Below are 11,931 nucleotides of genomic sequence, written 5' to 3' on the forward strand. Positions count from 1 at the left end.
CTTAAATTAGTCAATTGACATTTAATATTATTAATGTATAAGTACTCTTTCTATTTAATGTTGAAGTATATCAAATCAAATCCATAATCTTAAAACAAAAGAATTTCAATTTTTGTAGGCAGCCAGCTAGCTCTAATCTTTAGACATTGCAAATATTTAAACATTCGTCAAAGAAGTGTTGAAACCTATTTTACTTTCGTTAAGAATTAATTTACCAATTTTCAACATATACGATCCAAAACTGCCAATAGTCTACAATAAGTATAAAAAGTTTAATGTAGTATATTGATAATAAATATATGAAAAACCAGATGTCACTCTTGGCTCCTTTTTTAATTGAACTTTGAATATAGTAGCCTGTACTATTAACAAAAAACAAAAACAAAAAAATAGGACAAAACAAAGTAAAAACAAATAATAGAAAAGAAAATATCAAGTAGTCATAAGTAGTAAATAGGAAATGTTAATGTTAAGTCTTCAATCCCCAAAAAAATAAATAAAAGCTCAAGAAATTGTAGCAAATAAAAACCAATTGGTAAAAAATAAAAAATTACCGAAATAAACAAAGTGAAATGAAGTTTTAAAAAATAAATAATCCTAAAGTAAGTCATTAATTAATTGTTCAATTTCTTTTGCTTTTCCTTCCAATTTATTTTCCAAGTTTTGAACAAAAGAATCAAGTTTGGTTTCAAATTCTTGAGTGATTTTAAAATCGGAATTTGAAACTTTTGATGAAGAGCCAGTAGACCAGAATTGAGTCAAGTTACCACCAGCACCATTGAAAGCAAGTACATTAGGTGTTTCAGCATCTGGAATGTCAGATAATATGCCATCAGTGCCATAAGAAATCAAATTCTTCTTCAATTGAGCAGGAGTGATAGATGAGGCAGCAGAGAAACCAGAATCAGAGTCTGGATATAAGGATAAGAAGTAAGTCAATAAACCGCAAATATGTGGAGAAGCCATAGAAGTGCCAGATAAGGTGGCTGTTGATTCATCGCTGCCAATATAAGTAGATAAAACATTAAGACCAGGAGCAAAAATATCAACACATTTTCCATAGTTGGAAAAATAAGCTCTTGTATCGCCCAAAGTAGAAGCACCAACAGTAATAGCATTTTCTGCAGCTGCTGGAGAGGTGTTACAAGCATCTTGGTTTTCGTTACCAGCTGCAACAGCAAAATGCAATCCAGCTTTAACAGAAGCATTGACAGCCAAGTCTAAAGCAGGGGACTTACCACCACCAAGAGACATGTTGGCAGTTGAACCCTTGAAACCCTTCTTGCCTGCCTTGGAATCAGCGATGTGTGAGTTCGCAGCGAATTCAACACCTTTGATAACATCAGACATTGTACCAGAACCATTAGACTTAAGAACTTTGACAGCAACAATTTTGGCTTTTTTGGCAACACCGTAATCTTTAGAACCAATTGTACCGGCACAATGAGTACCATGACCATTTCCATCAATGTCAGCATCATTTAATGGAATTGTTTTACCCCATTGGGCTCTACCTTCAAACTGTTTGTGCGTGACAGAAACTCCAGTATCAATAACATAAGCGGTAACACCTTCACCACCTTCGTTGTCATAAAGATATTTGTTGAATGTACCTAAAGTCAATCTTTCCCTGTGAGAAATTCTTGCTAATCCCCATGGGGAGCCATTTTGAATGTCAAATTCATTTGCAAACACTTTAGAATCTTTTTCAATGAAAGCAACTTGAGGGTTTTTTCTTAATAAATTGATCATATAATCAGGGAAATAACCGGCATAACCGGCAAATGAGTTAATAGAAAACTTGGTAATATCAAAATCTGAAATAAGATTCTCCATATTGGACAAATTGGATAAAGTAGAGAGAGAGGATAAATGAGCATCAAGATCCTCGGGTGATTTTAAAACAACAATATACTTTCCAATAATGGTATTGAAGTCAGTTGAAAACAAAGGAGCAAGGCCATCAGCATCGACATCGTCGTTCTTGAGGGAAGATGGGGATAGTTCAACTGGAGATTTAGATTTTTGGATATCTTTCTGAGTATCAGACTCAACTTGAACACTGAAAACGTCTTGAAGATCCTTGATTTGAGGAATCACCAACCCATTAGCAACAGCAAAAAGAGCGATGGAGGAAAGTAAAGAAGTGGAGAATTTCATATTGAAAAGCAAATGAGTTGAGGGTTGTAGCAGAAGAGAGTTTGAGAAAAGGAAAAAAGTATTCTAGTGTCTTATTAGCTATAATTAAGAAACAAGACAAGAATAAGTCGAGAGATGAGAGATGAGAGATAAGAAGAAGAGCAAGAAGAGAAGAAAAAGAAGATAATAAGCTTCTTAAATAGTGTTGAGAAGACGAGAAATGGGCAACAGCCATCCGTCGCCACTGAAAAGAGGTGAGACAAGACTCACAACAGTGAGATAAGACCACGTGAAGGTGCTGGTTATCAGCGATAAGCGCATCTCTCACGCGCGTCGGAAAAAGCAACGCGAAATAAGAATATCGTGACCAGAGTCACGCATTAGTCATGTGACCTTTTCTGTTTTAAGGTCTAGGGCCTTCAATAATTAATGTAAATAAAATTTTGGTTATTTATTTATTTTACTATTAGTTATTGATTTTAGCTTTTTATTATTTCTATTTTATAAATCCTGCATTTTTTTTTCTTCTCTTTTCTTAAAGGAAAATTGTCTTTCTTATATATCTAATATTTATTTAGTTGTTCTCAGTATAAAACTTGACTTTGAGGCAGTTGCCTTTTGGAGAAACTGCTTTTTACAGTAATTAACCAATTCTGGTGGTGCAGTGATTATGTCATGAAGTCACGTAATTCAAGAACAGCACATTCCGAGTGGTTAGGAGCCTTTGATGCACCGCGGGTTGGATTGTTTATGGGTACGGATGCGGATGTGGATCTACCTCTCCCGTCGCATTGGGTTTTTTGTGCATTTGCTGGAGAGACTTGATTGATGCTACAAATCTACATCTCATCCATCATGAATCCAGCTTCCTCCACTTCGGATATCCTCGATGCCTTTAAACTCAACGACACCTTGGATGGCAATAGTAAGAAGAGAAAGCTCCCAGTTGATCCTTTGAATCCTCTCCCTTCTAAGCAAAAACTCTCCGGCTTGAACAGAGAGTTATACAGCTTGCTAGGTCCCAACACACCCTCCATCCAACTTAATAAAACCAACACTATCACTGACCAGAAGAAACTTCAGGAATTCAAAGTGTCCCATTGGGTCAGATTACCATTCAAAAACAACTCAAGACTAATTCTTTCTAATAATGAAAATGATAGAAATCTTTCTTTGTTAAAGCACTGGGTTAAAAATCCATTGAACCACCAGGAAATTGAAGAATCATATCCTTTTGAGAAATATAATGTTTCTTTGAGGATACCTACTTTTGATCGAAAGATTTACGATCAATTTATTGAGTCTGATGATGAATCAAATCAATCTAATACCTGGTCTTACGAAGAAACTCAATATTTATTTGATATATGCAAATTATATGATTTAAAGTGGGTTATTATAAAAGACCGTTATGATTTTGTTTCAAACATAGATGAGCTATCGGATATTGATGAAGATGATCAAGCTGGTGCTAATACAAATCTGGCGAAAAATGGCGAAATCACTGAAAAAATAACAGAACTTTCAAACAATCAAAATCAAAATCAAGATCAAGATCAAAAAAATAACACTAGTGAAAAAAACTTGAATAATGAAGTTGAATCACAGGTGAAAATTAAAAAGGAAGACATTCCAAATATTGTTCCAAGTAATAACAAAATTAAAACTTCTAAAAATTTCTCGGATAAGAAAAATCTAGTATTTCATCGGAAAGCAAGGTTGATAGAAGATTTGAAAGAGAGGTTCTATCATGTTTCAAAACAAATTTTATTGAAAACTGATGAAAACCTTGATATTTATTATAATCCTGATGATAAGAAAAACTTGATTCAATCTTTATCAAATTTTGATAGAAACAACGAAATTAATAGAAAGCTTTATCTTGAAAGGTTACTAAACAGAAATCCTGCTGAAATCGCTGAAGAAGAAAGTTTGATTATTGAAGCTAAAAAATATGAACAAAACTCCAAAAAGATTATGATTGAAAGAGCTCAATTATTGCAGTTGTTAGATACGCCAAAAGCAAATGGTAATATTAACGCTTATAAAAACTCTGCTGGTTTAACTCTGTTATATAATCAGTTTATGGCTTCAAACACTAATAATGGCTCTAATGGCAATGGTAATTTGAGTAATGTTAATGGGAATAGTAATAGCAATAGCAATAGCAATAGCTCAAATGGCAATGCAAATGGTAGCAGTATCAATGTAATTAATACTGTTAACGGTAACGGTAATGGTAATGGCAATGCAAATGGAAGTGGAAGTAGAAGTGGCAGGAATGGAAATAACTCAAATAATAGTTCATCTGCTACCACACCAAGCAACGTTAATAGGATTATTAAATCAGGACTGAATACGCCAATTTTGGAAAACAAAAATCTTTCGAGAAAGCGGAAGGATGGTAATTCAACAAAAATTAAAAATGAAAATACGAATAAATCTTCTGAATCTAAAGGAATGAATAATAGTGGAAATCCAAAGAATAATAATGATAGTAAGAATAAGAATGGAAATAGTAATAATATTAATAGAAATAATAGTAACAACAATGAAAATAAAAACGAGAATATTAAAAATAATATCAGAAGTTCAATACCAGCGGATTATCAGCAAGTCAACCAAAATGGAGTCGATTTGAATGATCCAATATCAAGATTATTAGCAAAACATTTGTCAGTAAAAGATCAAGCGATGTACGGGATTAAGTATCATGGAGCAACAGAAAAACTATCGATAAGCGCAGCACATTTGAGGTCATCGAGGATAGCAACATATAAGACTACGTTGTTGGGCAAAATCAACGCTACGTTAACAGAGTTGGGAATTGCGCTAAAACCCTGTATGCCTACGAGTTCTGTGATTGAAAATTTTGATTTATTGAATAAGAATATTACATTATTATTGGAGGCGAAAAAACAATGTGATAAATTGGAAGCGGATGTGAAGGCAATTCGGAATTCTAAGTAGAATTGAAGTGATTATTGATAGTGATAGTGATAGTGATAGTGATGATGATGACTGAGTGTTTATTTGTAGTATGTTGAATGGAGTAAAAGAGAAATGAAAGGAAAGGAAAGAAATAAAATAAAACCAATGGATATATATATCTGCATATTGTAATATATACTAATAATAAGAAAAAGTAAATTAAAAAATCGAGTTAACAAGATTGCTACCTATGGTTGCACCAGCACCAAAAATAGCAGCGTTACCTAATTTGGAACCGAATTTTTTAACAGATTCAGGAACAGGTTTATCAGTCTGTTCTTGTTGTTGTTGATCGACAACTACTGCACCATTTTGTGGTTGACCATAGACAACAGGAGCAAGAGGTTGTTGTTGAGGATAGTATGGTTGTTGAGACTGGGGTTGGGCTTGAACAGGGGGGTAAGGTGGAGATGGATAAGAATAAGAGGGAGGTTGTTGTTGAGTGCTGGTTCTGTTATCAGGGAATTTTTCAGAAATCTTTTGAGTTAATTTTTCAGTTGACTTTTCGAAAAAGCTTTTGTGTTGAGATACTGAAAGAGGTTCAGGTTGGTGGTAACGAGATTGTTGCTGGTTTTGGGGTTGTAGGTGTGCAGGTGGAGGTATTCTTTTAACGTAGTTTGATGGGAACATACCAAGTTTATCATTGTTCTTAGTGATGTTTTTACCCTTCCACCAGTCGTTGGAAACAAAGTCAGAGATTTGAATGATGTCACCTGCTTTCAAATCAATATCAGAAGGTTCCTGTGGTGAGTAGTCATAAAGAGCTTCACAATAATCTAAGGGAGAATTTGAGGTATAGATTTCAGGTATTGGGGTAGTTGTCGTATTAGGAGTAGTGTTAGATGTAGGATTGTTAGTGTTGTCATTGAGTGAGAATGCAGAGACTTGTTTATTCAAGACATCGATTGAGGAAGTAGACGAGGTTACCGGAGGTTGTTGAAGAGTAGGCTGTTGGAAAGTAGGCTGTTGGAGAGTAGGTTGAGATGGAGAACTTCCAGCTGGAACATAGTCTGCATAGTCAGCAGCAGACATGCCAACTTTGTAACGATCAGGCAAGGTTTTGATGAAATGGTCGTAGAGCCTCTGGGTAATGATGCCAGACTCCTGAAGGAACTCTAGCTCGGTCTTGATGGTTGTCAAGGAACGGTTGTAGATAGCAGACGACATTGTGTAGAATCCAATATCCAGGACAATGAAAATATGTGTGGTGAGGAAGGTGGATTAGATGGATTAGATGAATGGAAAGGCAGAAGAGAAGGTGAATCAGAAGCGCGCTGGAACGTGGGTGAAGAGCAACCAAAAAAGAAGCGTCCCAAAGAGGAAGCACACGACTGAAAGACGCAAAGACCACTCCAGCGGGTGCTTTGATTTGCATACCCCGTGCCGGCACCCGCGCTTTGGCGCGTGATTTTTGGACTTTCGTTTGAGCTGGAGGAGGTGCTGGAGATGCTGAAGCCGTTGGAGGTGCTCCATATTCTGCTCGCTCTGCTCGTTCTGCTTCCCCTGCTTCTTCTGCGCTCTATTTCCTGGCACTGCGAACACCCCACCAAGTGCAGTTATTATCTCCCTCAGTCTTTATGTTTCAATCAACTTTTTGTGGAGAGTATTGGACTTGCTTTTTGCACTGGTGATTTGGGTCTTTAAAACTCCGAATAAATGAATATTTGTAAAGTTAATTTCCATAAGGACTTTCCCAACTAATTATTCTCCTTTTGTTCACATCACTTACAGTGTTCCCACTGTCTGTTTTTCCTCTGAATTGACATGTTTTCTGAGGGATAGTACAATTCTCAATTGTATTTAAATGCTCCTAATGCCCAGCTTGTTTTCCCCAGTCTCTCTTTTTCTTTTAACACACATTTAATAGCTCCCACTCTTGTTTTGTTTTGTTTTATTAAAACAATTTCATTTAATTTCATTTAATTTCATTTAATTCCTCTTATTCCTTCTCAATTAACTCTCTCTCCCTCTTTTTTTTTTCTTCTCTTGTCCAAAATGATGAAAGCTTTGGTTTATGGCGGCCCAGGCCTCAAAGCCTGGAAATCGGTCCCAATCCCCACAATTTTGAAAGCAACTGATGCTATTGTTAAAATAACCTCAACTACTATTTGCGGTACTGATTTACATATCTTGAAGGGTGATGTCCCTGAAGTAACACCTGGTAGAATCTTGGGTCATGAAGCAATTGGTATTGTCGAGAAAATTGGTCAAAATATTCAAAATTTCAAAAACGGTCAAAGAGTTATCGTATCCTGTATAACCTCCTGTGGTACTTGTAACTATTGTAAAAAAAACATCCAAGCTCACTGCAACGATGGTGGATGGGTTCTCGGTAACCTAATCGATGGTACTCAAGCTGAATATGTCAGAATTCCCCATGCTGACTATTCCCTAATAAACGCCCCAAAGAACTTATCCGATGATCAATTATTAATGTTAAGTGATGCTCTACCTACTGGTAATGAGGTTGGCGCCATTAGTGCTAAAATTCAAAAAGACGATATTGTTGCCATCATCGGTTGTGGTCCAATTGGTATGGCTACTCTTTTGGCTGCCAAAGTTTACAACCCTCTTGCAATTATAATGATCGATATGGATGATGCTCGTTTAGATCTAGCCAAATCCTCCTTTGGTGCAACCCACTCAATCAACCCTTCAAAGATCTCCGGTTCTTTACTTGATGAAATCAACAAAATTACTGCTGAATTTGCTGATAAGAGAAAAGGCATCAAGCCAGGTGTTGATGCTGCAATCGAATGTGTAGGTATTCCCAAAACCTTTGATATGTGTCAAGAAATCATTGCTCCAGGTGGAAGAATTGCTAACGTCGGTGTGCATGGCTCAAAAGTTGATTTGCAACTACAAGATTTGTGGATCAAAAACATCAACATTTCAACTGGCTTAGTATCTGCTTACTCAACTACTCAATTGCTAGACGCTATTCAAAACAGCCAAATTGACCCAAGGAAACTAATCACTCACAGATTCAAACTAGATGAAATTGAAACTGCTTACAGTAAATTCGGAAATGCTGCTGAAGAAAAGTGCATGAAAACTATTTTAAGTGTTGACTAGTTTTTCCTCTTTTGTCTTGTCTTATCTTTTATCTTTGATCTTTTATTTTCTATTTATTATTTTTTTTTGTTTATTATTTTTTGTTTTACTTTTTATTTATTATGTGTTTGACGATTTTTCATTTATGATACATACATTAAATCCTTGAGTTTAATTCACGATTCCAATTTATAATTCCCACTTCATTCTTTTCTAAACCACGCATGTTTTTCCATTATATATTTACACTCCACTGTCCATTAATGCTACTAAAATCCTGTCTTTTTGTATTTGGTGCTATTTATAATACCCACTACTAATAGCATTCACTGATCGCATAACAAGCTCACAATGCTTATTTCAGGTCAAAATACCAAAAAATTGACCTTTCTATAGCTGAACGCCCATTTAAAGTTAGGTCAAAGGAGACAAAATTGTGCTCAGTTCCAAATATTCCCAAATATTATCCTCTAAATCGCTTCTTGCTGCATTTTACCACCATAATTCTCACTGTTTCTCTTATCTCAACAATCCTTTTATCTCATTTGGCTTATTTGCCTCATTTTCTCCAATCTTTTTCTAGTCCCCAAACTATTTGAACACTTTCATCCCGTTTTCATTGGCCGAGAACGTTTTTGTTTTGAAATTTGACTGCTAACGTCTGTTCAGATTTGTTCAATGATCATTCAAACTTATTCAACTATTATTCAACTATTATTCAACTATTATTCAATTATTCGTTAATTATTCGTCAATTATCCAACCATTATTTAACTACCATCCACAGTTCCAACGTCTCAACTTGGTATTTGTCTCTCAACCTTTTGGTCAAAAATAGTAAATCCAATTACTCTTTACAGAAGGCCGCAAATCTTCTTTTTCACTCGAATATTCTTCTCGTTTTGCTTTGTTTTCCCTTTCGTTTTTTTTTCCTTATAAACAACTTAGTTTCATACCAGTTTAAAATTCTTATTCGTCTTGATAAATTTATAGCTTCTACAACTTTCATAATATTTTTCTTTTTCAAATCAATTTCTCTACTTTTTTTTATCTAACTCGAAAAAACTGCTACCTTCGCTTATATTTCACTCCCACTCGCTACAACTACTTTACTACTCTTTCAATACCCAACCACTCAAACACTTTACCACATTTGATTAATTTGAAAAAAAATGCTCTTTTCCTCATCTGTTCAAATTGCCTCATCTGCTCTCTTGATATCCTCTGTCCTTGCTTCTCCTCTCAATCTTTTCAAAAAGGACCCAAGCAAAGACTATGAACAATACTTGGTCAAAAAAGATTCCCGACCTAACGCCAATACATGGTGGACTCCAACAAGAACCATTTGGTGGTCTCATGGTGATTTAACCAAGTCAGTAGAAGCTCCTTCGGCTCCAGTTTTCAATCCAGAAACATATTCCTATGATTCAAAATGGTATACTCCTGACAGAACTGTTTGGTGGACTCCTGATAGAACTGTCTGGTGGACTCCCGAAACAACGATCTCCGCTTCAACTCCAACTTCATCTAACACCAAAACTGATGCTTCGCCAACCACCACAGCGACCACCTCAGTCACAACTTCAACTAGTTCTACTTCAGAGACTTCAGCCAGTGATGATGATGAAAGTGTTTCAGTAAAAGAAACGACAACTTCTTCTGATTCTGATGCTGATAAATCTACATCTACTCCAGATGATGATAAATCTACATCTACTCCAGATGATGATAAATCTACTACTGCTTCTGGTTCCAATGAATCTAGCACTACTTCTGCAGCTTCTAGTTCAGATGACTTGGATGAAACTGAGACTGAGACTGGAACTGGAACTGATTCTGATCCAACTGAAACTGATTCTGATGCAACTGAAACCTCAAATGGCTCAAGAGGAATTACATCAACTCTCAGTGGCTCTCTTACTGCTAGTGCTACCTCGGTTGCTGAATCTGAATCTGAGTCTGAGTCTGAGTCTCAATCCAGCTCCAGTTCCAGCTCCAGAAGAAGTTCTAGTTCTTCTGCTAGTTCCTCTTCTAGCAGCTCTGAATCCTCCTCAGTTGCTGCTTCTGATGACGAGACTGAATCGGATACCGATACTGCTTCTGCTTCTGGAACTGAAACTGAAACATCTTCTTCAGGTTCCAACAAAATTGGACCATATACATACCACGGTTCAAAAGAAAATGCTGCTACTAAAGCATTGGCCACTGCTTTAGTTCTTTTCACCTTTGGTGTTATTTCTTGTTAAGCTTGAATCTCTCTTTGGAACTTATTCGCGTCTTTTTCTACAGTTTTTGTTTTTCTATTTAATTTTCTTTTAATTTTCTTTTTTTTTACTCCATCATCTTACAAACTCATATAATGTATACTGTTTTTAATAGTTAATGATTAATTTTAAATGTTCTTATTGTAGAAGTTGCAAATTAGATTTCTTTTTAGTTCCACATGACAATATCAATTTTCTAACTTTGAAACTTTGAAGTTTTGAAATTTTCAAGTTAGGATTGTTTACCAACTTTCATCCACATCAAGTCCATCTTAAATCCATCTTTAATTCAGTCACTAACCAAATCAGCTATTTTGATCATGATTGATAAAGACTGTAAGTATAATACTATTTCTGTTTTTTTTTTCGTTTAAATTCGATTTCTCTTTCAGATATACTAACTTTTATTTGATAGTGGAAACCGCTTTGCTTCAAATAAAAGCACAAAAGCATTATAATAGTGAAAAGAATCTACCATGGAACATTTTATTATTAAAAATAGAACTGGAATTACCAGCTTTAATAACTCAAAATTTCAATAGACCCTTGACAACTTTTATTGAAAATCCTCTTTTGAACGAGCTTGAGCTGATTCAACAAATAATTAATAGAGTTATAGCTTATCTAAAAGACATTTTTTATTATTCTCCTCCTTTTACAATATTCAGAATCGCCGAATTACTTTTAGAACCAAACAGATATTATTCAAATAGATATCCCGAAAAGTTTTTACGAGGTTTAGAATCTTCAATATTTGTCAACTCTTCAATAGATGATTTTCCCAAAATTGAATTCTCAAAACCAAATTTGTTGACAAGATCTAATATAAGTGACAGTAATGATGCAAGAAAACCATCTGAAGAAATTACAAATTTTCTTCCTCTTGATTTAAAAGACGTAACAAACGATGAGCTACCAAATTTAGTAATGACCAAAATACCTTGGATTACGGATAAACATATCAAGGAAATAAACGAAGAAGAGGAAGAAGAGGAAAGATTAAGTAGTGAAGATGAAATACTACATGTTTACGATGAGCATAATAATTATTTAGATGATGAAAAAATTTCTTCTGATCCGATCATGGTCAAAAACCCTGAAAGCATAGAAGATATACCAATTGATCACGAAATGATTGAAATCGGATTTTCTTTAGACGATAGTTTTGGTTTATCTGATTTGACTGGTCTTAAGACCAAAACAAATAATTCCATTGCATCTGAAGATACTTTGCGTGAAATCCAAACTACCTCAAAAATAAGAAATACAAATTTAGATAAAAATGATGATGGTTTAACAAACTTAAAAAATTCAACTAATTTAGCTGATTTAACTGATTCAACTGGTTCAACATACACAGAAGAGCCAAAAGATAATTTAAAACAAAAATTGGAGGATCAAGAAATGAAAGAAGTTACAAATTAATATGTAGAAAGTGTTTATTTCTTTTTATTATTATTGTTGTTTTTCTTTGGTAACTCTT

General features: G+C 34.9%; 6 protein-coding genes across 6 annotated transcripts; 4 read left to right on the plus strand and 2 right to left on the minus strand.

Annotated features, from left to right (window-relative positions):
* Positions 1 to 603: 603 nt before the first annotated feature.
* Positions 604 to 1,791, minus strand: PRB1 (proteinase B; the record flags this gene model as incomplete). Its single annotated transcript, XM_020189441.1, has 1 exon — positions 604 to 1,791. A coding segment is annotated over one exon (1,188 nt), but the record flags the coding sequence as incomplete, so codon positions are not given.
* A 1,320-nt stretch (positions 1,792 to 3,111) lies between these two features.
* On the plus strand, positions 3,112 to 5,094 carry ASCRUDRAFT_25587 (SANT/Myb-like DNA-binding domain-containing protein; the record flags this gene model as incomplete). Its single annotated transcript, XM_020189898.1, has 3 exons — positions 3,112 to 3,558; positions 3,829 to 4,275; positions 4,624 to 5,094. Coding segments are annotated over 3 exons (1,365 nt in total), but the record flags the coding sequence as incomplete, so codon positions are not given.
* A 195-nt stretch (positions 5,095 to 5,289) lies between these two features.
* PIN3 (Pin3p) lies at positions 5,290 to 6,297 on the minus strand (the record flags this gene model as incomplete). The annotated part of the gene is made up of 3 exons (XM_020190912.1): positions 5,290 to 5,607; positions 5,662 to 6,014; positions 6,123 to 6,297. 3 exons carry the CDS (start codon positions 6,295 to 6,297, stop codon positions 5,290 to 5,292), a joined length of 846 nt encoding a protein of 281 aa, XP_020044807.1.
* Positions 6,298 to 7,125: 828 nt separating this feature from the next.
* ASCRUDRAFT_39052 (zinc-dependent alcohol dehydrogenase family protein) lies at positions 7,126 to 8,205 on the plus strand (the record flags this gene model as incomplete). The annotated part of the gene is made up of 1 exon (XM_020190905.1): positions 7,126 to 8,205. The coding sequence occupies one exon, from the start codon at positions 7,126 to 7,128 to the stop codon at positions 8,203 to 8,205; it is 1,080 nt and encodes a 359-aa protein (XP_020044808.1).
* Positions 8,206 to 9,356: 1,151 nt separating this feature from the next.
* ASCRUDRAFT_82666 (uncharacterized protein) lies at positions 9,357 to 10,430 on the plus strand (the record flags this gene model as incomplete). Its single annotated transcript, XM_020194759.1, has 1 exon — positions 9,357 to 10,430. One exon carries the CDS (start codon positions 9,357 to 9,359, stop codon positions 10,428 to 10,430), a length of 1,074 nt encoding a protein of 357 aa, XP_020044809.1.
* A 289-nt stretch (positions 10,431 to 10,719) lies between these two features.
* On the plus strand, positions 10,720 to 11,873 carry ASCRUDRAFT_93014 (uncharacterized protein; the record flags this gene model as incomplete). The annotated part of the gene is made up of 2 exons (XM_020195117.1): positions 10,720 to 10,784; positions 10,864 to 11,873. The coding sequence occupies exons 1-2, from the start codon at positions 10,769 to 10,771 to the stop codon at positions 11,871 to 11,873; spliced, it is 1,026 nt and encodes a 341-aa protein (XP_020044810.1). The 5' UTR covers positions 10,720 to 10,768.
* Between the last annotated feature and the right edge of the window lie 58 nt (positions 11,874 to 11,931).

The sequence above is a fragment of the Ascoidea rubescens genome, assembly GCF_001661345.1.
Source record: "Ascoidea rubescens DSM 1968 unplaced genomic scaffold ASCRUscaffold_17, whole genome shotgun sequence".
Taxonomy (NCBI): domain Eukaryota; kingdom Fungi; phylum Ascomycota; class Saccharomycetes; order Ascoideales; family Ascoideaceae; genus Ascoidea; species Ascoidea rubescens.